This window comes from Abramis brama (genome assembly GCF_963993115.1).
Source record: "Abramis brama genome assembly, chromosome: 11".
In the NCBI taxonomy this organism is placed as follows: domain Eukaryota; kingdom Metazoa; phylum Chordata; class Actinopteri; order Cypriniformes; family Leuciscidae; genus Abramis; species Abramis brama.
Window position 1 is genome coordinate 4755420 of NC_139973.1, and position 27159 is coordinate 4782578.

At 35.8% G+C, this 27159-nt stretch overlaps 1 protein-coding gene across 1 annotated transcript; it reads left to right on the top strand.

The window, feature by feature from the left end:
- Window positions 1–10129: 10129 nt before the first annotated feature.
- fam83c (family with sequence similarity 83 member C) lies at window positions 10130–15894 on the top strand. Its single transcript, XM_084129803.1, has 4 exons — window positions 10130–10828; window positions 11892–12059; window positions 13078–13202; window positions 14708–15894. The coding sequence occupies exons 1-4, from the start codon at window positions 10331–10333 to the stop codon at window positions 15669–15671; spliced, it is 1755 nt and encodes a 584-aa protein (XP_083985929.1). The 5' UTR covers window positions 10130–10330; the 3' UTR covers window positions 15672–15894.
- Window positions 15895–27159: the final 11265 nt, after the last annotated feature.

Sequence of the window (27159 nt, forward strand, 5' to 3'; positions counted from 1 at the left end):
GATCCCACAGAAAATTCTTTGAAGTTTCTTATAAAAAGACAAGGTGACCGTACTGAAACCGGTAATACACAGCTTGTCACTGCATTCACAGTAACGCATTTGAAGAAATGATCTCCTGTCATGTAAATCCAGGCTGTAACTTCAGAACTATTTGCACAAGTATACCTGTGAAGCCACTCACTCCAGTAATGCGGATAACAGTTCTCATCACTACGAGGAGCTTTAAAGCTCAAACAACATTCATGTTTGTACAGTGTGAAAGAACAAATATAAGTGCTTCAAAAAATATATATGGAATGCATTTTCCTGTCTTTAAATTCTCAGGAATGTATTTCCTCATAGACTTTCAATTGACATTGTCATTGATATTATTGTTGAGAACTGGTTTTGAATCCAGGATATTCCTTTAAACAGAGCTAGTCATTCATTGGAGATGCTTTTTCCCCCTGAGACAACAGAGGGCGCTAAAATTTGCCAAAAAGTCTGCTGTGCTGTAGTGCTCTGTCTTCACCAGAATAGTGAAGTTTGGAGGGATTATATAATCCTTCATGACAATGTGGAAAATCCTCATCTTCCCATATGTTAGCCAGAAGGTCACAGTATTTTCTGCTGCTGTTCTGATCAGTGTTTGCAGATCTCAAGAGTGTGGACAGATGAATTTGTCATCATCGCGTATCATGTGCTTGACAAATCCATCATTCTTATATTGTTTGTAACATATATCTCTCCATCTATTTATCTATCTATCTATCTGTCTATCTATCTGTCTGTGTCAAATCGATTAATCGCAATTAATCACATCTAACATAAGGTTTTTTTTTTATATATATATATATATTATGTATCTGTGTATATCTATCTGTTCTGTTGTTCTGTTGTTTTTATCCATCATTCTGTCTTTCTGTACATGAAACCTGTTGAAGTTCCAGGTGCCCAGTTTGTCTGGATATACTAGACTTAGTGTTTCAAAGGTAGATCATGTTGAAGTTTCTGTGCTGTCACTGGGCCAGTGGTAAAGCCGATGAGTCAGTGGAGGGTAATAAACACAAGGATGTTGTTCATCGTCTCTGACCCTGTCGTCCTGCTCACATGATGCTTCTGTCACTCTTCTGTTGCCTGAGGTTTGCTCAGTCTTGTGTGCTGAGCTGAGACCAGCTTTAGTGTTTGCTAACAAGTGCCATTAAGTCTAATTAGTTAGTTGGAATCCATATTGATTTCCTCATGGCTTCTTTGTTTTCTCATAACTGACCTGTATAATCACATGACTGTTGTTGTGTGATCTTATGACAGGCCAAATACAGGTGAGTTACATGCAGTTTAACAACATTATTCTCGGTGCTGTCATTCCCTGGCAAGCGTTTTCTTAATCACTAAACATCCAGTTGCTTTGTCCTGAATTGTTGTTTTGAACTTACGCACAGCGCTTTCACGTAAGGAAGTGGTTTAGAATTATTCGAGACACTCCTTTAGGCATTTCTCTTTCTTCTAAATGCACAACAAAAATTCCCTACTTGTTGCCTGGAAGACCTGAAAATAGTATGGGGTTTTCTTAGTGTCATTAGTGGGTTTGTTAAGGTGCTATCTATCTGCTATTAATATCACCAGGCCAAGGTTTTATTCAGAAAGTGTTTAATTGGAGAATTTCTGTCAAATATCAAACTGAAAGCTTAGTTTTATTTTTACGACTAATTTTAGTAATAATTTTGTTTTAAATTTGAATCATTTTATCATTTTTATTATTACATCTTACATAGTTTGACTGTTCAAAGCAAGATTTTTTTTTTTAAGAAATTAATTATATTCAGCAAAGAAGGCATTACATTGGTCAACAGTGACGGTAAAAAATTTGTTACTAAATATTTGTATTTCAAATAAATGCTGTTCTTTTGAACTTTAAAGAATGCTAAAAAAAAATAATAAAAAAAAATCACTTTCCACAAAAATATTAGCACAACTATTTTCAACATTGATAATAAGAAATGGTGCTGTAAGGCCCGTTATATTGGTCCAATCTGCCGGTCAGCCAATACACAGGGAAGGTTATCACGTGTTCTTGTCCTCACTCATGCAAAGTATTGGTTGGTTAAATTTACAATACATTTAGTTATGTATTCTCTCGTTAATTCATCTGACTCCATAAATGAAAAGGTTTAATGATATCTGTGGATCATTAATCATGAGTGAATGTTTGACTATTCCGTTTAACCATTAAATGAACAATGTCAAAATCAGTTAGAATAATCACATTAGGATTTATTATGTCAGGTAAATGTATCATGCCAATTTCATAATCAATTCAAAGATAATCGATACAAAACATCAAATGCTCTGGAATAGAGAGAAAATGCAAACCCAACATTTAAGAAATACGTTAGGCTGAGAGATCTATATCTCCCAGCCTAACGGACCGATCTGAAGTACAGAAAAGGCCCCGAACTCCCTGCTGAATTCCATTAAATAGTCAGACCTCTTTCACATGTAGACTTGTGCTAACAATGGTAAATTTGCATTCAGAGATCACACCTTCATGGGGGTGGGAGACCATTTGTCTTGAGAGACCACCTTCCTTTGTAAGTCAGCTATCCATAAACTCTTAAAACCTTATTACCTTGTGTTTTACTTATTCTGAAATGAGACATTTGTACCAGTCGCACTGTGACATTTTAAATGATACCAAACATGAAATACTCTGTGATAATCATTCAACATTAACCTATACATTTTCTTGGGTGAAATCAGGTGATCATCTGAGCATGAGAGAGAGAGGGGGTGAAGAGACTTTCGTAATCTCCAGAGAGGTCCTTTTGTCCTCTCAGGGCCTGGCCACCCCCAAAACAGACTGTCTGGAATTTCCTAATTTATCAATTCTTACAGTGCTTTAGCAGCAAATCATCGTATTAGAATGATTTCTGAAGGATCATGTGACACTGAAGACTGGAGTAATGATGCTGAAAATACAGCTTTGATCGCAGGAATAAATTACATTTTAATATATATTCAAATAGAAAACAGTAATTTTAAATTGCAATATTTCACTACACACACACACAGGAAATGTTTAGTTCTACTCAGTAGTTCAGTGCACAAATTTAAACAATGGACTAGAAATAAACTATTGTGCTTCCTATATGAAATTTTGGTAATTTGTTGATGAGCCAGAACAGAATGTCACACTTTGGTTTCATTGTATTCAGTCGTGACTCGTGTGCACATGTTAACATGAACAATGTGGTCATTAAACTTCCCTGTTAATCCTCTCAGCAGCCATAAGGCATGTTACCAGCTTTACTCGTGTATTTTACAGAGCTGAGGAAGTGCACAGAACAGAAGAACATCAGCAAGACGCTGCATGCAAGCGCTCCTGTTTTTACATGAATGATTTGCTGTAGGTGTTTTCTCCAAATGTCATCTCAATGTGGGAAGAGGTTTGAGCTCTGAAGCTTCCCAAGCAAAAATGACCGGTTACACCCATCTAAAATGCTGCCAGTCTCTGGATATGATGTGCAATCTGATTGGCTCCTGCTGATTTGAATCAAAGCAAAATGTGCTGTTGCATAGCCTACCTTGTTTTTTGATTAACGCTTCCATCATCACCTACACTGAAAAAAAAAGAGCACTCAGAAATTGCAAGTAATTATCACAAATAATTGCAAAGAAATGGCAAGCACATTAATATCTTAGTAGAAAGACTTTTGCAGAGTCATGTCAGAGCAAAATCTGCCATTCGAGTCATTAATATTAAAGTGTTCGTAAAATTTGTTTTGTTGCTGAAGTGTGATTGTATTAAAGTTGTATTGCATAACAGGGATTTATTTAATGAGAATCATAATGTCTGTAATGGTGCTGCTGATACTGTGTGGCCTCAAAGAATTTGAATACTTGAGCATCATTTAAAAATGCCTGATTGTCGTTGTGTCCGATGACATCAGCTATTTTCATAATAGCATACTGTAGCTTTTCCTGTAACAAGGCTCTTTTCTGACAAGTAGTGGTGTAGGTTTACGAAACACTCATAGCTGCATTGTTGTCACCTTTTATTGTGCCTGTAGTTTGATATCTGTGTGTATTAATAGATGATTAATAGATGATTTGTTGATCGAAGAAACAGTTCAGAGGGTTATTGCTTCATCACAGATTCGTCAAGCCCCTGCGAAAATTCAAGTTATTTTTTTTTATATATAATCGGTAACTATTTAAAGCCTTTCTGTAATGCATTATAAAGGTATGTATTCATAAACAATGTGGGTATAATGCATTGTATCTTTTCATAAATAATTGTAACCTGTTAAAATGCTTTTTACTTTCTAAAGGTGTAACAATGAATAGATAAGTATTATAATGTTTTCATGAGATGATGCATTAAGGCATAATTAATGCATTAAAATACTTTTAGAATGCATTGTACATAAAGTCTTTAAGTAAAGCGTTACCATAATCGTATTATTTTATTTTATTTTGATCAGTATATCTATTCTTTTTTATAACCCAAAAAGCCCCCCAAAAATATTTTGTTTTTGTTTGAATGTGTTCCTTCTTTCAAATGCCATTTGAAAGGAATGTGATATTTTGAATCTAATGCAATGACATTCAGACTTTTTAAGTGTGCCTTACTTTGGGGCTCACACTGTGTTGCATGTGAAATGATTTTAAAAGGGTTCAAAGAAAGATAAAGCTAGTGTATTATCTTCAAAAACGGCGTCCTTCTTTCAGCAGTCTGCCTGTATTTTTATTTTTGTTTGTTGACCTGATAATGAAGGTTATGTGTGTGGTTGAGCAAGACTCTGGTGTCGTTGAAGGTTATCTGCTGAGATAAAGCTCTTCCAGTCAACATCAGGGGTGACGCTCTTCCTGAGATGACCTTTCTTCAGCTGCACTCGTGAAGGACCTTTGAATCTGATTTATGGTGGATCACTAACGGTTTCTTCTCTGAAGCGAATGTCTGGGCAAAAAACTGCTTGGCTTGTGGTGCTTTCTGGTAAGTGCTCCACATGATCTGCTCTTACTAATAGGAAACATAAGTTGAGTTGTTCAGTTTAGTAGCATGTTTCACTTAGAAGTGAAAAGTAGAATTATAAAGGGTAACACTTTATTTCATTAGCCCACTTTAGACATTCTACTAACTATAAGTAACTTTGCTACTACATGTCAACTAACTCTCATTATAGATTAACTGCTTAATATCTGCTAACACTTTATTTTGATGCTCCCAACAGACATTCTACTGACTGTAAGTAACTTTGCAAGTAGAAGTCAACTTATTCTACTAACCTAAACCCTAACCTAATGGTTTACTAATACTCTAATGAGAGTTAGTAGACATGTAGTTGCAAAGTTATAGTTAGTAGAATGTCTGAAGTGGACAATGTCTAAACTATCGAAATAAAGTGTAACCTTATAAACTATCATGACATTGATTGTAATTTATGAATTTAAGTTCAGCCTAAAAAGCTTAAATAATAAGATTAAAAAAAAAAAAAAAAAAAAACTGTGGACCATGTTGTATGCCTATTAATTTGTTCCCTTGTTTTGATTTGACTAAAACAATGGAATGATTTATATTGTGCGAACAAATTATTAGGCTATCGTTCACACGATTTACTTAAATGAGTTGTTAATTTGTGTCCATGATATACTGTGCATATTTTTTCCCCCGCATGTCATATGTGGGGCTCCATTGATAATCTTCTTGAGCAGCAAATCATTATATTAGAATGATTTCTGAAGGATCATGTGACACTGAAGACTGGAGTAATGATGCTGAAAATTCAGATTTGCATCACAGGAATAAATTACATTTTGCAATATATTCAAATTACTACTTTTTTCTCTATTATTAATCAAATAAATCTAGCCTTGGTTAGCAGAAGAGACTTCTTTTTTAAAAAACTCTTTCCAACCCCAAACGTTTGAACAGTATAGTACATAAACTTGAGCTTGGCTGTCAGAGGAAACATAATGACAGGTGCGTCTCCTCTCAGACCTGTTTTATACGGGATCCTGCTGAAACAAGTGAGACTTGTACTTGCTCTTGCTGAAGGCTGTTTTCTGCCGTTAAGATTTCAACATCAAAATGACAGGTGTGATCATCCATCATGACTGATTAAGTCAAATTCCTTGAACACAGAGACCTTTAACACAAAAATATCTGCAGCAGATTGAATGTAAATGTGTTATTTAACCAATATTATAGTAAATATATATAGGTGGTGAACCAAGACGAGAATTCTTAGTTAATATCAGATTTTTTTTTTTATCCTAAAATGAACATTGTTCCAGTGTCTTCACCCCTTCCCTTACAAAAATGCAGACAGAAAAAAGGATAATTGTCATAGAAAACAAGATTTGTACAAGTTCCTGGGAAAAAAGTGCTGTTTGCCTGTGTTTTTAAGTAGAGCATAGTACTAATGCTTGATCAGATTCAAATGTGTTTAAGTCTCTGGAGATGCACAGTGTCAATTTTCCTGTTGACACAGTTGAAGCTTTTATCATGTGAATATATGTGAATTTTTATCTGGACAAACCGGCTTTGTCTGTTCTCAAGAGATGATGTGGTTATTGTGGCACCATTAACATATAATGCACTATTGTCTCATGGATGATAGTGTGAGTGATAAAAGAGATTTCATTCATTATTGTTAACCCTGGTTTATACAGATATACTTCTGTTAATAAATTGACACTGATGAGCGCTGTCAGGTATGTCAAAAATAATAATGATTTGCTGTCATGTGTTGGTATTCTGTTGAATTTCTGAGTAACATTCCTTGTTGTCATTTTGGGATTTCTAGATATGTTCCACTGAAAGAGCACAAACCGGTCAGGATCTGGTTTCATGGACCCGCAGGCCAAATCAAGAAGATCTTTTTGCAATTGCAATCAGTGGATTTCAACTTTGTTGATGTGATGAAAAAAACTTTTTGTGGGGTATTATGTCCAGTGGGACCATTTAAAGATTTCAAATTCCATTTAAAATGGGAAATAAACAGAGTTTGGGGGATTTTGGACATTTTTAAACAAAGAAAATACAGTATGATGCATATCATGCATATTATAGTGAGATTTGGACCCAATCTAGAGTATGACCTAATGTATTTTAGAATATTATTTATGTGATACAAAGCTACAAAAAACAAGGAACCCCCGCACACTATCAGTACTTGCAAATGAGCATCAAAATTTTATTAGCAACGTTTTCGGTCTCACGACCTTCATCAGGCATATGATACAAAGCTGGATTTTCAGGATCATTACTCCACAGTCTTCAGTGTCACGTGATCCTTCAGAAATCATTCCAATATGATGATTTGCTCCTCAAGCAACATTTCTTATTATTATCAATGTTCATATTTTTGTGGAAACAATGATACATTTTTTCAGAATTTGTTGGTGAATAGAAAGTTCAAAAGACCAGCCTTTATTTGAAACAGAAATCTATTGTAACATTCTAAATGTCACGGTCTTGGACTCTTATTTTGATACTCTGCTCTGTTTCCTTTAGTTCTTGTTTTCCTGCTCTGTTTAGCTACGGTTTCTGATCATGTCCCTGTTAGTCTCTATGGTTACTTATAATCAGCTGTGTATTATTTAGCTCATTGTTATCTCATATACTCCCTGTTCAGCTCAGTCCTCTGTCAGTTATTGTCTTTTTGTAATGGGTTTATCTCCTGCATTCATGATTAAAGTCAACTTTGAATATATTCCTATTTCATGTGTTCTACAACAGACCGTTACGCTAAATGTCTTCACTGTCACTTTTGATCAATTTAAAGAATCCTTGTTGAATACAATTTTATTTCAAAATAAAATAATAAAATAATTATTTATGCAAATTTAATTCAAATGTATCACTCACATTGTTATTTTGATCATATAATTTGTAATGAAATATTTTAGGTTAGAAAAACTCACTTTTTAACCTAATTGTATATCTTTGTGTTGAACTCACAAAAGGGCAATATTTTCCGGGCTGAACACTTCTCTTGTTATATTCATGAGCAAAAATTCAAATTTTGCCCTTCATCGTCATCAAAGCATGGACAGATAGTCCAGTGTACTGTCGCACATTACAGTGAAACCATTATTTGAGATCCATGTGACTCATGACAAAGATTGTGCCATGCGGTGTGTCCACAATGTGCTAATAGACATCTCATGATATGACAGCAACAGTCAAAAATGATTTCTTCATAAAACAACTGCAGAATAATCTGTTTTATGTGTCATATGCACAGCTTCTCTGTTCTTTTCGATGTACAAGCATCTGAGATGTATTTTTATAATCTCTAAAAATGTCTATGAATGTTTTGTATGACTTTAAACAGCTTCATCTGAGAGTTTAAATATATTATTCAGTACTTTGAACAAAGGAAATGCTGTTTGGATGTTGGCTTGAGTCTGTTTCCCTTCTATATGTCATGGAAAAGTAATGATTCATGCGGGCGGCCGAGCCTCAGGGTGGCTGCTTAGAAAGACAGGAAGACCCAAAAATATCTCGCTGTTGGACAATGGAGACAAAAGACAACAGCCGGTGTAATTTAGAAGGCATTTGAGAAGTACAATGCAACATGTATAAAGTTTGTTAAGTATTTATGCTCATAAAGGTTGCACTTGCACATTTGCTTAAGACAGTCAGAGCCTGCAAAGACCTGCCTTTCAGGTATGTCTGCTCTCTGTGTGCATTTGTGCTCATCTCTGCATGCACTCATGTAAATTAATCGTACAAGTTATATCCTCTATATTTACCATTCAAATGATGCAGATATGCGTCACAAACATAACCGCCATATCAGCGAGATCACATGATGTCGTTTTAGTCCCAGTTACTGTTGTCCAGATTAAAGAACTCTAACCAGAGTCAAAAGTCAATTACATATCAAGCAGTCAAGAGCATTATGTACTGAAATAATGCAATTCACATTTAAATAAATTTGAAATAAAGTTTGTCAAACATAACTTTTTTATTGATGCTCTGTCAAATAGATTTGAGGTTTCAGTTTCGGTCCTTGTTGCTAATGAAAACGGGTAAAGTGCTGTGGTGGTGTTTGCCACTATTTCGTGTTTTGGAAGAAACTAAAATCAAAAGGCCCTTATTGTATCTTGTATATTGAGACTTTTTGCTAAGGCAATTAGTATCACATGCTGTTAACTTATATTCTGTATTACATAACAACGTATTATACTGTACAGTTTGTGGATACTATCTACAGTAATTAAATCTACAGTCATTTTACTCTATCCACAGTGTGATGAGCGCCAAGTTGAGTACAATTGTTTCCTTGTGGCAAGCCATTTGAACATTTTTCTTTACAAATAACTAGTATCTGTTTTATCATGTTTAATCCTAACACTGAGACATGGCTTATGTGATATTTTCATATTTATCTGCAAATGTGTTTTAAGGTAATTAAAGCAACAGTTTTTCAATAAAGGAAGAATATGTAAAAGTATGGTATTTGAGGTAAAAGGTTCATCTGCTGTTGAGGTGAAACTGGCACAATAATTAACATGATCATAAACAGCCGGCTGACTTCTCCATTTATTGGCATGAAATGGTTAGATTCAGATGGTAAATATCATATTAAGTTAAGTGTCGACCTAGATACAGTATAATCACCATATTTATAATGAAACCATGTTCCATGAAACTTTGACAGTATATTTTAATGACAGTATATTTATTGTACTTTTAGTTATCAAAATAAACTGAAAATAGTACAAACTTTGCTAAAGTGGTTGTTTGTGAACAAGTATTAACTTATTCATTATTCAAAACATATTATTTAACCAAAAGTATTTGTATAAATAATGTGTACCTTTTGCCCCATGCTGGTTTTACCTGTGTGTGAGGTAAAAGGCCCACCTTGCCACCTCATACATTTATATGATTTTTAAACGAAATAAACCACTTTTATAATTTATTTTCGCACAAAATCTGTTGCCATAAATGTTCAAATCAAACCTTTTTTTTTTTTCCTGCAGTCATATAGGCTACTATGGCAGTAGTGAAAAGCACATTTTTCTTAAGTTGTGCCTTTAGCCCCGTTGTACCCTATATGTTGAAACGGCCTGCCATAGTTTTCTTTCCACATGACGTCAGAGGAGGTGGAGCATCTGATTGGACGAGGCAGCCGCAGGTGAGAGCGCAGGTGGAGCGCAGCGTTGAGTTTCCCAGTATCTCACAACAATACGCGGAGAGGCCTCTGGGAATAACGCACTCCAACTACCATGACTTAAAACAAGGTCAGCTTTGGAATACACCAGATTTAATAACCGAATGTTCGCTTGAACTTTTGTGAACCCCAGATTACTTGGAGAAACATAAGTCGAGGAAATGATGAGTTCCGAGGCTTTGCGTCCGACCGCGAACCCTGCGCGTAAAGGGAAGCTCGCCACCAGAGTGGAAGATGTGAAGAACCCCTGGAGACACGGATCAACACTCGAGCTCAGCCACAATGAAGCCGCGCGGCTCGCCACCGACGCGCTGTTGGAACAGGGCGAGAAGGAATATAAAAAAGTCTTGCATGACGAAAGAGAACTGAGCTTTCTGTCCTCGCTGGAAATACGTTATATCACCGAAAATGTGGATAAAAGTAGCGGCGTGGACAGCGGGACTAATGGAGTGGACATGGAGGAAGGGGACACGGTGTCCGAGCTCACTTCAGGGACTTATTTCCCCATGATGTCCGACGATGAGCCTCCAATGTTGGAGCTGGGCTGGCCAGAGGTTTCCAACCGATGTGGACCCACTGAAGCGAAGATATACTTTCAGAGGGACAAGTCGCAAAATGTCAAAGATCTCATTCGATCACTTATTAGTAAAGCCAAGAAGGTAAGAACAACATAAACCCACTTATACCATAGAAAAAAATTACAAAACATTGTTCTAATTCCATTTCCATACTTTATGTTTATTTATGTTTACAAATATGTTTTCCACGAAACTTACATTTCTTTGTGTGTGACGTCACACGTAAACAAGATACTTTTTAAGTCAGCTTTCAGATAGTTTTCATTTGGAATTTGTTCAAATTTTTCGTACCATAATGTGCCTGAGGAATAATTAGACTGACTCTGACCCCCAAAAAGTATTTTTGCTACACATAAACGTGTATGAATGTTATCGGTTTAAAATAAATGCTATGTGTTTTGATATTTGTATTGCAAGACAGCACAAGCAGACATTCCAAACAAAATATTTCACCCAAAATTTTTTTTAAATATCATTGTTCAGATGCACTTAATAAATCCACTGAAAATCACCTTAACAGCAGTAAAAATTAAAAGTCGTTAAAAACATGCCTCGTGAAAGTTTATTCTGAGAAAAACTTGTAATTTAGTTTGATGTTTTCTTTATCTAATGGAGGCAACATTTAGGCATGTATAGGTGTGACTTAAAGCCATAGTTCACCCAAAAATGAAAATTATGTCATCATTTACTCACCCTTATGTTGTTCCAAACCGGTATGAGTTTTGTTTCTTCTGTTCAACACAAAAGATGATTTTATGAAGAATGTTGGTATAATCAAACAGTTGACGGTTGCCATTGACTTCCATAGTAGGAAAACAAATTCTATGCAATTCAATGGCTACCGTCAACTGTCTGGTTACCAACATTCTTCAAAATATCTTATTTTGTTTTCAGCAGAAGGAAGAAACTCATAACAACTTGAGGGTGAGTAAATGATGACAGAATGTTTGGGTGTACTATCCCTTTAAATGTCCAAATGCATAAAAATTGTTACATTAAACATAATGAGCAACTTGACTGCTAAATTGCTTGATCATTATCGTTAAAATTGTTATCACAGAAAACACCTCAAGATCAGTGATGTACATTTAAAGATTGTGGTTTATTGTAATGCATGTCCTAACAACTTTTCTTTGCAACACAGGTTATCGCAGTAGTCATGGATATTTTTACAGACGTGGACCTGTTCTGTGATTTAGTGGAGGCCTCCAACAAGCGCAGGGTTCCTGTGTATGTTCTGCTGGACGAGAAGAATCTCTCCCATTTCTTGAGCATGTGCTCTGAACTAGACATCCAGAATTCACACTTGAGTGTAAGTCAAACACTGACGCACTCATAGAAAATGCATTTTGTGTGGCCCAGCTCATGAGTTCTTATCGCTGCACGTAATAAGAGGTTTTCTATGAGATGGGTGTTCTCAGTTTTATGAATGCACCTGTCAGTCAACAGAATAACACAAGTCTTATAGGCCTATGTAAGTTGCCTTAAATAAGTCCATTAGGTCATTCTGACAAAAAGCTAAATATTTTATGTTGTTTCAAAAGCATTTTTGTCAAAACAAAGCAGCTTTTATTCAACTTTAACAAATGGAATATTGTGAGATATTATTACAATTTAAAATAGCTGTTTTCTATTCTATGAATATATTGTAAAATGTAATTTATTCCTGCGATCAAAGTTGAATTTTCAGCATCATTACTCCAGTCTTCAGTGTCTCATGATTCTTCAGAAATCATTGTAATATGATGATTTGCTGCTCAAGAAACATTTCGGATTATTGTCAATGTTGAAAACAGTTTTTTTTCAGGATTCTTTGATAAATAGAAAGTTCAAAAGAACAGCATTTATTTGAAATAGAAAGCTTTTGTAACATTATACACGACTGTTCAAAAGTTTGGGGTCAGTAAGATTTTTTTTTTTAAAGAAATTAATACTTTTATTCAGCAAGAATGCATTAAATTGATCAAAAGTGACAGTAAAGACATTTATAATGTGACAAAAGCTTTCTATTTCAGATCAATTCTGTTCTTTTAAACTTTCTATTCATCAGATAATCCTGAAAAAAATTGTACGCAACTGTTTTCAACATTGACGACAATATTACACAATATTACTGTTTTTACAATATTTTTGATCAAATAAATGCAACCTTGGGTACATTAAAAACATTTAAAAAACTGAAAAACATTTTTATGAAAATCTTTCCGATCCCAAGCTTTTGAACGGCAGTGTAGGAAACCAGAACTCAAATTCAAATTTTATGCAAAATATACCCATGTTTTTTTAATCAACTGATGATTTAACATTTATGTAATGCTGCTTTTTTTTAGAATATGCGTATAAGAAGTGTATGTGGAGACACGTACTGCACCAAAAGTGGGAAGAAATTCACCGGTCAGGTTCAAGAGAAATTCATGATCATTGACTGTGAGGAAGTCATAGCTGGATCCTATAGGTATGTTAATCATGTCATATGTGTTTTGTCCAAGCATTGTGTAATATAGTTTTAAAAAATGCATTATATAATCATAATTTTAACCAAATATCATAATTGCTACAGTGACATTTACTACTATAAGTCTTATTAATTTAATGAAATCCTTTAAATGATGGCACTTTACGAATCATTTTGTTTGAATGTTTCTTTGATGACAGTGTCCACATAATCTATAAAGGGCTGTACCAGTGATTTGATATAAGATGCAATAATTAACAGAAAAAGCTGATAGTTCAGCACATGCTACACTAACATACAGGTTAGCAGGTACAACATGTCACAGCACGAGTTTTGAAAGCCAACTATGCAAGAAGCAACTCGAAATTTTTCTCATGAGGAATTAAGTTGCATTGAATTATTCACGTTGAAATACCCATCAGTCCCAGCTTATCTCATTTCAGTCATATCACTCTGTATTATGTAAAGCATTTAAGCACATGACAGCATTTTGGCAGGGAGATGACAGGACGTGCACCTCATGTGCTTGAGCAGCTTAGCAATGAAAACATGATGATTCTGCATTTCTCCGGCACAGTGTTAGCATTGGCATTAGCCATCAGCTTCCAAGCCTCAGTGAATAATTTGGTGGATTTTTTTTTTTAGTGAAACTGATGAATTACAAAGGCAATATGTTGTTTTTAAAAAATATTTGGGAGCTGAGACCCCAACAGTCTTGCATGGATTATGTCTAAATGGCTAATCTGCTCCTCAGTTATGATGATTAGGAATGATTAGGAGGAATGAGTTTGTGTAGGAGTTGTCTTGTTATGTCAGGGTTAGTGCGACTGATAGCGGCCTGTGTATAACTTTGTGTGTTATTAGTGTGGATAGTGGGTGAGGCTTTGCCCATATAATAGACAACAGGGAGTTTTGTTTGAATAGAAGTGCATACAGTTTAAAGGGAAATTGCTTGCAAACATAGTTCTGTGAAACTAATGATTTAGAAGTTTTAGAACTTTTGTAACGGAGAAATAATTAACAGAGATTGTATGCATGCTGTCTTTTGTGCTCTTTTAACCTACAAACCGGAAACGACTGCGATGATCTAATGTAATGCTTATCACATGCTCTTTTATGTCAGTATCATGCAAGACATTTGTGTAATGCCACAAACAGATGGTTAGCTTGAACGCAGTTAAACACTTGTTAGCATAAGTCACCTGAACCATCCATAAAACTGTAATTGAGGATTCAGTTTGAACCTTTTCACCCAGGCTGGATGGAATCTTTGGACCTCATTTATGAAACCCAAGCAGAACAAATTTCTGTGTGAATTACAAAAGCAATTTATGCGAAAAATGATTTTCTTAACAGCTTTATGGAAATTCGTTCTGCTCATGTTTCAAAATGAATCCCTTTGTGTTGGTGGGACGTTTGTTTTATAGTCTTAATTTTCTATAAAATGTGCATTTGTTCCAAGAACAATTTCAGGTTATGCTCTTATGCTCTTTTTTCCCCTCTAGCTTTACATGGCTTTCCGCTCAGGTCCATAGCAACATGCTAATGCACTTCTCCGGCCAAGTTACGGACTGCTTTGATCGGGAATTCCGCTGTATGTATGCAGATTCCCAAATAATAGACCGTTTCCACAATCCAGATGAAGACGAGCTGCCCGGTTACTCTTACAACGTGCCGGCCCCAAACTTTGGGTTGGACTTCCTTGCAGACTACGGCAGCAAGGAGCGAGTGTATTCTGAGAACTCTAGTAGCCAATCCAGTGGTAGCGTTTCCAGCATCAAAGCTGCTCCTCCAGGCATGAAACATGTTTACAAAGTCACGCATGACAAGAAGAACCCAGACAACTTGCAAAAGACTCCTGACAGGAAAGGAATCACGAGTTCAGTGCTTCAAATGCCACCGGGAACCCACATAGGAAGAGGTTCTCCTAAAGACAACCGCCAAAATCCGACGGTTGAACGCCCTTCCTTAGTTCAGTCCGCTGGAGTGGAATGGGCCAAAGTCGGAGCCGCAGAATACCTACGCACAAACATTGCTGGACAGACATCCAAAATTCAGTCTTTAGGTCTCTACAGTTCTCCAAAACCTCCATCACCAACTCAACAATCTCCAGCCGACAACAGGATTTCCCCCAAACATCGACTCCCCGCCCCTTTCCTCAGTAAGTTCACTGATTTGTTCAGCACAAAGGACAAGGACACTCACGTCCTCCAGAAGAAGCCTTCTCATTCCTCCCCGTTTGGCGGGCCAGATCTTTCTCAGAACGAACCAGAGAGTGAGCAAGTTCCTCCTCCACCAGGACCCATGCCAACGGACTGGATTGGTCCAGAGAAAGGGATACATCGGCGGGACGAGAAACGCATGACGTTAGGTCACAGCAAATTGGACCTTGTCAACCATTACAACAAGTTGAACAAATCCAAGCAGGTTTACAGTCGCTTTGAGCTAAAGAACAACATGCCTCATTAATGCTGGGCCTGATCGATCATTCTTTCTTGGAGTGAGATTGTTGCTCATTTTGTACACAAGACTAAGAAAATCAACCAGGAATGAAAGGCAAGATGTGTGTTTTGAGTGAATTTGTATTTTTAATGAAAATTAAGTACTTTGTACTAATGCTGCTTTCAAGTTCTTCTGGGAAGTTCCTATAAATTGAAATTGCGACATGAAGTGATTTTGGTCATAATAAACTGTATGCAATGGGGGATTGCATATCTTTCTTGAAGACAAGAAGCTGTAGTGCTAGTGCAACAGCATAATAGCATGAAGGGTTAATTAATTGCATGTTTACATAAAAAATGTATATTAACTTATGTATAGTATTCATTTAATATAAATTTACACACACACACATTTATACACATATATATTTGTGACATATGACATATGAAGTATAATAACACATACTCAGATTTTGTCCTCTGCTATGTAAATGCATATAAATATATATACATATACATACACACAAACACACACACACACACACACACACATATATATATATGTATGTATGTATGTATATATATGTATATGTGTGTGTGTGTGTATTTTTGACCCAAGAAGGTCGTATAGGATCAATGAATGAAAGAATATTGTTTATATATATATATATATATCATTTTATATAAAAATCCAAGTTCAAGTTCAATACCAAGTTTTGTTCGTTGTGATTCTTTAATTCACATGCCCCTAATTCAGACGGTCTGGGCTTAAAGGAAAGTTTCCCGACTGATGATTATGACATTGTTGTGGTGCTCATGTTGTAAATATGATCATTCTTACATGATTTGAAGGCAGCGTTAGTACTTTGTACCAGTACATTGTACTTTTTGTGTTTGTGCTGTATATAAAACCTAGTGTATATGAACCATTGCTTCATTGGGCATTTTTGTACTGGCAAAGCAGATGGTGTTGATTGAAATGTAGCCACTCTGTCTGACACTAAGTATTACCCTTGGATAGCATCATTCAGGAGGTTACACGTGTAGTCTTCCAAATGTTCTTGTGTTTTTACTAAAATGTGATTCTTTTGTCACTTAAGACATGCATTTAGAGACGCTAAAATGCACTTCGGGTAATGTCGCAATTAGCTGCTTAACAATAAAGTACTGTATTACTTCAGTGAAGCCTATAGTATAGACTCACTGCATCTCACAGTGGTCTCTGATGCAATAGAAGCTAATTGCAAGGAAAACATGATTTACATTATTATTATTTTATTAAAACAGGTAAGCTTTTCCACCTTTTGATACTTTTTCTAATTAGTGTGTAGAAGTCTTTGCAACAGCCTACATTGAATGCCATATAGCGTTTGATGGATTTTTTGTCACTTAATAAATGCCTCTGACTCAAATCTATAGATAACCTCCGATTCAATCTTAATCGACAAGCTTTTTATCCAACAAGTAGGAGATACTGTGAATAGGTGAGCTTTAAAAGAAGATTCACTCTTCAGATGTTAAAGTGTCCTTGTAGAACTGATTCAGAATCGGCTCTGATCACCAGATACCTTCATGCAGAGAAGAAGTGGTTGAGAAACCCGAGATCTAGAGTAAAGGTACAAAAGCTTGTAAAGTAGTGCTTTGATTTAACCGTTCATATTCACAACACGTAAACATAAATATGAGATCGATAGGAGCAGATCCTTAGCCTTTTCCATTTTAATATGTTTAAACATGATTACAGATTACAGGTAAAGTGCTAACTTTTGCTACACAAGCCAATAACTGCCGATTCTGACTTGAAATGTATTTCCAAGGCCTTAAACGTACTAGTATGTTTAATGTTTTATAGCATAATAGTTTTTCATTGTAAACATTGCATTTTTATGTACATATGAAAATCAAATCTTATAAAATGTGATCTGTTAACATAACTGTTTTGGGGAGTGTGTAACATACTTTTATAACTGCAGATCTTCACATGTAATCTGTTACATGTGACTTGCATGACTTTTCCAACAGTGTTACCAAAGACTACAATAAATCAATCAAGTTTATGTTCCTCTTTTTTTCAAACCAGATTTTGCAAGCGTAGTAACAAACAGCATTCTAGTATGTATTTTAAAAAGGCAAAAATGTCAAATGTTTTGAAATTCATATAGGTTAAATCAGTTACTGACTAAAAATGGTAGTGATGCTAACTACTCTTTTCAGTCAAGGCAAGTAACGTGACACAATTCAGTTCAGTGAATTGTTTAGTTCAGAAAATGTTTCTTTAGCAAACTGCATTTTAATGTCTTCACTCGTTAGTGTTTGCCAAATTTCAGAAAATGCTTTTTATTAGTTGCATTAAGTTCAAATCTATTTTTAAGCTTAATACTATCATCTTAATTGGAATCCTTGTTGTTTTGTGGCTGGCAACAACCACCCAGAACACCCTAGCAACACCCTATCAACCACCCAGGGCATCCTAGCAACCACCCAGAACAACTGCCTATAGCAACCACATTGCCACAGCAAGCACTCATATTTTCTTCAGATGTCTGTTTTTCATTGCTTTTTTATAAGTTGCTTTCAGTGTAAATTGATGTTTAAAGGCCCATTCAGACTACTATACTATATTAGCATCCACACAAGTGGATGATATTGTTCTGTTTATTCTATGCACGTGCTTCTTTGTCACTTTAAATGCTCGAGGATGGATTCTGGTGGATTCTGATTGGCAGCTGGATAAAATCTTTCTAAAAAGGATATTTCTCTGTGCCGTTATTGTTATAACTGTGGTGTGAACTCTTTATTATTATCTTTATTGTCCTTGGTGTGAATGTACGGAGCCCCTAAAGGCAAACACTCTGCAAGAGAACGCAAAGTTTCTCAGAGGAACTCGACTCGCGTACGGCCGTTACCGGAAGCCAGTGATTATTACAGAGCTATAAATATGGATATTTTTCTTACAAAAATGCACAGCTGTGCTTCAGAAGGCCTTTATTAACCCCCTGGAGTCAGATGGATTACTTTTATGATGGATGGATGCGCTTTTTGGACCTTCAAAAACTCTATTCACTTCCATTATAAAGTTTGGAAGAGACAGAATTTTTTTTAAATATAACTCTGATTGTGTTTGGCTGAAAGAAGACAGTCATAGGATGGCTTTTTTGGGGCAAACTAACCTTTTGAGTCTGATACTATCATCCTAAATGACATCCTTAATGTTTTTGGTAGAAAATTATTAATACATATTAATATTCTGCTTTTTTAATTAACTAGAATTTCTCAAGTAACTGCTTAAGTACTTTACTATAATTTTTATTTAGTTCAATTTTAAATGCTATATTTAGATAATAGTATATGTTACTAATAATATACTATTTTTCAGTAGTAGTTACTATTTTCAGTGTCTTGTGGTTTGGCAAGCAACATCATCAGCGCTAGCGTAGTTTAGTCCTTGCTTGACCAGAACATCCACATTCTTTGCACATAACACACACTGAATACACTAGTGCAGTTTTCCGCATGATCCTCTATAGAAACAATTAGTGTTTACAATCCACGTTCTCATTGTGACCGCCATAAATGTAATCATCACCTGCCATCAGGTTATATGAATACAGCTCTCATCTTCTGTAGATCATGTTCCGGTGTTATTGTTAAACTTTATATAATCATAGGGTGTGATTAGAACTCATTGCTTCAGAAAGACGTCTTGCTTCTTGTGTCAGTTTGTGTGTGTGTGTTTTCAAAGTGCCTTTATAGCTAAATGCTTGTTTGGCGAGACTGTGAACTGTTTTAAGATGGTTGTAGGCTCCAAATGCAAATTTTGTTTTTCTTTTCAATATAGTGGTCGCATAAAGCATCCAGACACTTAAAACCATTAAAACTTTGTATTGAAACCATTTTTGGTTCCCCAAATAACCTTTCAGTAAACAGTTCTACTCTAAAGATCTAAAGAATCTTTTTTCCCATAAATAATATTTTGTGGAACGGAAAGGTTCCATAGATACAGGTTCTTCATGGAACCATCGGTTTCAAGAGTTTAGTCGGTTTGAGATGTCTAAGTAAGGTCTTGTTTCCAACAGAAGTGTGCAGAAGTGTGTGGGTGGACTGGATTTGCATGCTTCAAACTGCTGACCTGCTTTGCTGTCTGTTAGAGAGTAACTTTACCCTCATGGTCTTATTTCAGCTACGGCCCACATCATTAACCATTCTCAAAGTCAAAGAGACTGAGATGTGTGTAGTGTTACCTACGGTAACTTACCTGAAAGGACTTTATGTTGTGAATGATGTGGTAAAAGCTCATTATACTGTTAGGTATACTGTGTGTAGTTAGTTTGCATTTTGGACATTTCCTTGTGAAAATGTTCCTGTTATGAAAAGTTTTTCACAGCCGTGAGGGGACAGCTCGGCCATTCTCTATTGATCAAACGATACCTAATTTGAGTCAGCATGACATCAGATCTGTTCCTTTTTACTTTCTAATTTGGTTTCCTGCTTTTATTGTGAGTGATTCATATTCCAAAGAACTACATTTCTTCATAATCTGTAATCAAAATAAGTAATTGCTCTTCCCCTGAAGTGATTTTTGTTTTCTGCTGAACTCACTTTGATCACATGGGCTACTGGATAATGATCCAATCAATAAAGTGGATAATGGATGTTTTTAAATGCATTTAATGCATTTGAATTTAATTGCATTTTCATGGATAAATTGAAGTCCCGTCTTACATTATTTTCTCTCTGAAATACGTCAAGTTATGGAAGTTGCACAGGGAATTGATGTTGACATAAATATAAAGGAAAAATTTTTAGGAAGAGGCAGATTTTTATACATTGCAATAATGGAATGGATCATGAAAAGTGGACATTTCAGACCTGAATGTGAGTTTGCATGAGGATGAATAATATTTGTCCCAGGAATCAGGCCATGTTTATTTGAGCCTCCGCCTGCTGGAAACTAAAATGGTCATCAGAACGTAGTGGCTGAAGATCAAGTTCAACCTTAAAAGCAACTTGACGCATCCCGACAGTAACGCTTTTTAACTTATTATTATTGCCATGACCTGCATTACAATAGTGTTAACCAAGATTAAAGCTGAAGTGTGTAATTTCTCTACCCTCAGTGTCACCAAACAGAATTTTAGAAATGACGATTTTCCCTTTTCCATTGGTCAGACCAACAGATAGCCCCGCCCCAATCTCACGCTATTGGTGGAGCCCCTTAAAAAAGCAGTTAACTATTGGAAAGTTTTCAGAGAATCTGCATAATAAAATAACTAGACTGAATAGCTCTTTAACCTGTCACGATTATTAAACATCATCTTATTGGTGTTATTCGATCTAATCGCAGTTGTTTGAGCTAACTGTAACAACTGTACAGTTTAAATTTCAATAGCATTTTTCCATTCAAATGAGGGAATTCTAAGTGCTTAAAGAAATGCCATTAAATGTGCAATATTGTGTTTCCTTTTCCGGTGAAAGAATAAAGAATATGAAGAAAGAAAGATACACTGTTATAAAGTCTGCAGAGATATTTATACGAAATGAAGGTTTGTGGGTTTAATCAAACTATATTATATTATATTATTTCATAGCATTAAAGTAAATCGTATGGGCCTATTTAAAATGATATTATGATATTTATGACATTAATCTTCAGCACAAAATACATGATAGTAACAGGTCTATACATTAACTTGGTTATGGCAGGTGAAAAAGAAAATGGTTTTAGAAGCAAAGCAGTTTGATGAACAATCATGTAACAAACATTAATCTGCAATGATTTATCATTTTACAGTGACACCAGGACCGTTTATTATAGTAAATATAGGGTAATTTGTTCACTTGTTCATTTTGTCATGAAGACCCATGATGTTCCAGGCGGTTTGACCTTTCAATTTTAAGATTCCCCAAAAGGACAAACTCAAAGGCCTTCATGAATACTGCAAAAGAAGCTTTTTGTGAATGTAGATGGACTGGTTTCAATCTGCTGACTGATTCACGGTTTTGTTGTGTAAAGCCATCAGTCCATCATACCAAGCCACGTCGATTGTGTGTTGAAAGGTGTTTTGTTATTTGCTTTCTTTGCCAGACCTCCTCCTCCCCCTCTTACTCGGAACTTAGTACATTGTTTCTCTGAGGGTCACAACAAATACATTTACTCTATTTTAGGGTGGAATGATGTCCTTACTTTAACCACACAAAGGTTTCAAGCACGAAGGTGATGACATTTTCAATTAGAGACTGACGTTGGTATTTTCAGTATGCTGACTGAAGTTACTGCCAATAGTTTAAATGTAAAAATGAATGCAATCATTACTTTACATCATCGCATTTTAAGGTTGCTACTTATTTTATTCTGCATTTTACTTCAACAGCTTTCCATTTTTGTTAACAATATCTACTTTGTCCTTATAGCCGAATCCAGAGCTTTCTGTACATTTGGAGCATCATTTTATATTTAATTTTCTTGTTATTGTTTTTTTAATCTCATTCAAAAGTTTGGACACATTTAAAATTGTCCGCCCCGAAATAATGAATGAAGTAAATTAATTTAAAATAAATAATAGGCTACATTTAAAATGAAATGTATGTTTTTAAAGCCCTTTAAAGCCCTTTGATCTCATTAAACCTGAAACGTTATAAATGTAATATTTATAATAAATATTAAGTAGGTGCCTTAAATCTCTTGACTTGTAGTGCACTTGTAGTTTTTCTTGATGCTTCCTTCCAGTATTGACTAGCTCAATGACAAAGGCCTTTTTTTCCCAAGTCTCCTCTTTAACAAACATCAAAGCCCCAGGAGACAGGGTGAGTCTAAGCTTGCCAATTTTTTTCCCAGTCAACCACATTCACTTCCCTAATATGTCTGGTTACAGTCTGTGCACTCCAAAAGGTGTCTGAGTGCTTTGAAGTGCAACTGGGATGAAGTTTTTTTTTTGCGGCCTTATACACAAAAATGTGATGCGATATGGACCGAGTTGATGACATTTGAAGGTGTTTTTTAGCTGAAGTATGTGGCTGAGCCTGTTGGCTGAAAGCGTGCCAGATATCTGTGTGTTTGAACAGTGGGCCGCTGCCAGAGAGAGAGAGAGAGAGAGAGAGAGTGAGAGAGAGAGAGAGAGAGAGGGGGAGAGAGAGAGAGAGAGAGAGGGGGGAGAGAGAGAGAGAGAGCGAGAGAGAGAGAGAGAGAGAGAGGGAGGGAGAGAGAGAGAGAGAGAGAGAGAGAGTGAGAGAGAGAGAGAGAGAGAGACGGGGGAGAGAGAGAGAGAGCGAGAGAGAGAGAGAGAGAGAGAGAGAGGGGGAGAGAGAGAGAGAGAGACGGGGGAGAGAGAGAGAGAGAGAGAGAGAGAGAGAGAGAGCGCTGATCAGCTTCTGCTGCTAATACTCAGTCGTCAGCAAACTGTAGAGCAAGAGCTGGTACAGTACATGAGAGTGTTCTTTCAGTTATGCCTCATAACTGCCAAGATGATTCATTCGTTCTGACAATTAATGTTCTGTCATGTTCCAACACTTTTATTTAATTTGAATAGTACACAGGGATATTTGACTCACATTGGATGGTTACGTTGTCCTTATCCTTAAAAAGTTCAAATCCATGGATTATTTTGTGTGACGTTATAGTAGAGGAGTGAAGCTCATAAAATCTGTAAGGTTTCCTGGTCATATTTCAATCCAAAATCAAAAGAAAAGTATATATATATTATATAAATATAAATATACATATTTAACCAGACATATTAGGGAAGTGAATGTGCTTGACTGGGAAAAAAATTGGCAAGCTTAGACTCACCCTGTCTCCTGGGGTTTTGATAAAGAGGAGACTTGGGAAAAAAGGCCTTTGTCATTGAGCTAGTCAATACTGGAAGGAAGCATCAAGTAAAAAACATGTTTATATGCATTACAAGTCAAGAGATTTAAGGCACCTACTTAATATTTATTATAAATATTACATTTATAACGTATATATATATATATATATATATATATATATATTATTTTTACATTTTATTTAAAATTTATTTATTTATTTATTTGTTATGTATTGTGTATTGTAGTGTTGTAATGTGACAAACAATGTTTAACCCTTAAATGCATGAATGTTTCACCAGTCATTATTACATATTCAGGTCTTTAGTGACCCTGATCTAGATCTATCATGGATGAATCTCTAACCACCAAAATTGCAATCAGAATCAATATCAAAATCAATATTTTGATAGCCGACAGCTTCTTCACCAGATCCACCATCAAGTGGCAGTGACACTAATATTTGATTTGGTACAGTACTTGCTCTGCAGTAAATCTGATGATACTTGTGTAGGCTATTCTTTTGTTTTATGCCTGGGATTTCCTGCGGTAATTATGAGTGAAACATCACGCCATCATTGTGTATCATTGTCATATTAAGGAATAAAGGTGAATTGCACTTAGTGAGTCATCAGATTCAATTATTGTTGTGCAGAATATGCGGAGGATGTTGCAACAATATATGGTTTCTGTGTTTTTTCAAGTCATCTCGGATTATTTTTCCAACAATAAAGTATAGGCCTATGAATAATGCAATGTTAATTGACATAGCCTTTGTTACAGTGTAGAAACTATAAAATATATTTTCTGCCTTATTCTGTGATAAAAATGGAAAAGGTCTTTGTAATAGCATAAACCAATAATAAAATTGTAATTAGGAAAATATAGGGAAAAAATTACCTATTACAAATTTTTGGTTATTGTTCAGCAGTGTATTTGACAAAGGTCACAAAATATCATAATATTCTATTTATATACCATGGATTGGAATGTGTTGTACTGCCTTTAATGCTGCAAAAAAACTGCAGAAATACATCTAGATGCATTATGGTAATGACAATTTTGAGGATAATATCATGGAAATAATGCAGTTAAAAAAATGTCTTTATGTAAAATATAGCATATATATATATGTGTATATATATATGTGTGTGTGTGTGCGTGCGTGCGTGCGTGCGTGTGTGTGTGTGTGTGTGTGTGTGTGTGTGTGTGTGTGTGTGTGTGTGTGTGTGTGTGTGTGTGTGTGTGTGTGTGTGAAATATGAGCCATATGTGTTTTTGTGTGATTCATCCAGAGAGATATATGGCAGTTAGAGGTTTACTTTAGATGATGTGCCACAGGCACTGTTTAATCTGTGCTGAAAGCTGGAAACTGTAGAGGTGGGGCTGAAACTGGCTGTGTTGCGGCATGTTTAAGTTTTAAACCTATATGTCAGGGTTTGTTGTTGCTGAATCCATGACATCCAGAATGAGAAATACGTTATAGATTAACTCGGGTGCATCTAATGCCATAAAAATCTAAATTGTTTCCACTTTATGCGAGTCTATTTTAAATAGGCTTTGCGTTGACATCAATAACCGCTTAAAACAGAGGTGGCACTGTTGCCTTATGGAAAAGTGACCGAATTGGTTCAGAATACCCTGTGCTTATAGCAATATTGAATATTGATTATCTCTCTGTAAGTTATCTCTTATTTACGTCAACAACAACAAAAAAGTATTTATATGACTAAATCGTTCCGGCTACATTGTCATACACCAAAATAGGGTCTATTATCCCTATTCAGTGCAAAAGTTTGTCACTTTTAATTAGATTATTTTTTAATTAATTTTGAATTGGTCTATAAAAAAGCTTTGAATGTTGTCACGCCTACATTTGCCAGCATGCATGTCTCATTCACTGTTCACTGAGGACAGCAGTTTACCGGGTTACAGGGACCTCTGCTGGTCAAACACATATATTCTGGTTATAATTGCATCCAGATCCAGAATCAGAAAGAGCTTTATTGCTAAGTGTGCTTGCACACAGAAGGAATTTACATTTGTGTGGAAACTTCCAGTACACACATTTAAATATAACAAGGGCATCTAACTGTTCAGGAGGGAAATAGCCTGTGGGAAGAAACCAGTGCTTAGATGTTATAGTCCCTGTACTCTGAGGCGCCGTCCAGACGGCAGCAGTTCAACTGGGTTGTGACTGGGGGGAATGGAGTCCGTACTGTCTGTTGTAGTCTCCTGATGTCTGATTCGGTGGTTGAACCAAACCGGACAGTTATAGATGAACACAGGACAGACTCAATGAGTGGAACATGTGTCAGCAGATCCTGTGGCAGGTTGAACATCCTCGACCGTGTCAGTGAGATTTCTTTTCACGAAAGAAATTAATACTTTCTTTCAGCAAAGATGCGTTTTTATCAAATAAATGCATAAAAATGTCTTACCGACCACAAACTTTTGAATGTAGTGTGCTAAAACATTTTTAACAATAGAGTATTTATAAGTTACCATTTAACATGAATAAACGCTGTTCATTGTTTGTTAATAATGCATTAACTAACGTGTTGGACCATAATTTCAAGAATGTTCATAAAGAGCAAATAGGATATGAAATTTAAGACTCAATGGCCTACATATTTCCCTGAAATTACCAGCAGATAAGGTTAGTTTTCCCAGGGCTCATCTGAAGCTGTTGATGGATTAGTTTCCTGCAGAAAGGCACAGTTGTAAAGCAGGATTAGGTAGGATTGTAGCATATGTGCACACCAGCAGTTCTCAAACTACAGCCTTCTACATTTCCAATGGAGTGTATTCAAAATTGTCTTCATCTAATGGTGGATTACAGGAAACCATTGATTTATCTGATGAATAACACCCACCATAAGACTGACGGACCTGCTGATGATTGACAGCTTTGTAGCTCCCGATGACCTTTAAGGGCCCAAAAGGAATACAGGAAGAAAAGATTGGCTTGATTAGTTTTCACTCCAATTGTTTTGGAACATGAAATCAGTTTAATGTCTCCCAGACCAAAGATGACTCACCAATAGACACACAAAATGCGTTTAACTGCTCAACCAAGGCCAGGTTCGTCATCGCACAAACAAAGTTAAGTGTCTGAAGTGCATCCGGACGAGGGGTCCTGAATCAGTTGATTGATCCCATTTGGCATGTTGAGTCATGGCTCTCATTACCTATACACGGCTTTGGGCTTGGACTTTGGATTAATCTTTAAAAGATATTAATATTTAAAGATGATGTTTAACAATGGAAGATACAGTATATGCACATTACTCACTTATTACTTATGCTTTCATGACTGGTTCTGAATCAGCGTTATATGTTTAACTGCCCTTTCAGCATAGTGGTGACCTTTCTTAAATGTCAGCAGTGAAAGCAGCTCCAACCTTTTGTTTATTTCTGAATGATTCAGCATCAAGAAAGGCATGCTAATAAAGCTTTGTGTTTTAAAAACAATTTGTCTCCACAGTAAAATGCCTCATCATTTAAGTTGTTCAGTGTTGTTATCATTAACTATAACTAAAACTATTAAACTAAAACTATTAAGCATTGTTTTTGGTCATTGAAATAAAGCTGAAATAGAATAATATATAAGCCATGGAGGAGCGAAGGTAGAAGGATCCATAGAAGAGTGGATGGTGAAGGATCCATGGAGGAGCGGAAGGATCCATGGAGTAGCAGATGGTGGGAGAAGAC

Bases quoted from the DNA above. Each gene is read 5' to 3' on its own strand.
- fam83c (XM_084129803.1), top strand. From the start codon at position 10,331: ATGATGAGTTCCGAGGCTTTGCGTCCGACCGCGAACCCTGCGCGTAAA. The intron at 10,829-11,891 runs GTAAGAACAACA...TTTGCAACACAG, and splicing joins TTATTAGTAAAGCCAAGAAG to GTTATCGCAGTAGTCATGGA. The intron at 13,203-14,707 runs GTATGTTAATCA...TTTCCCCTCTAG, and splicing joins GTCATAGCTGGATCCTATAG to CTTTACATGGCTTTCCGCTC.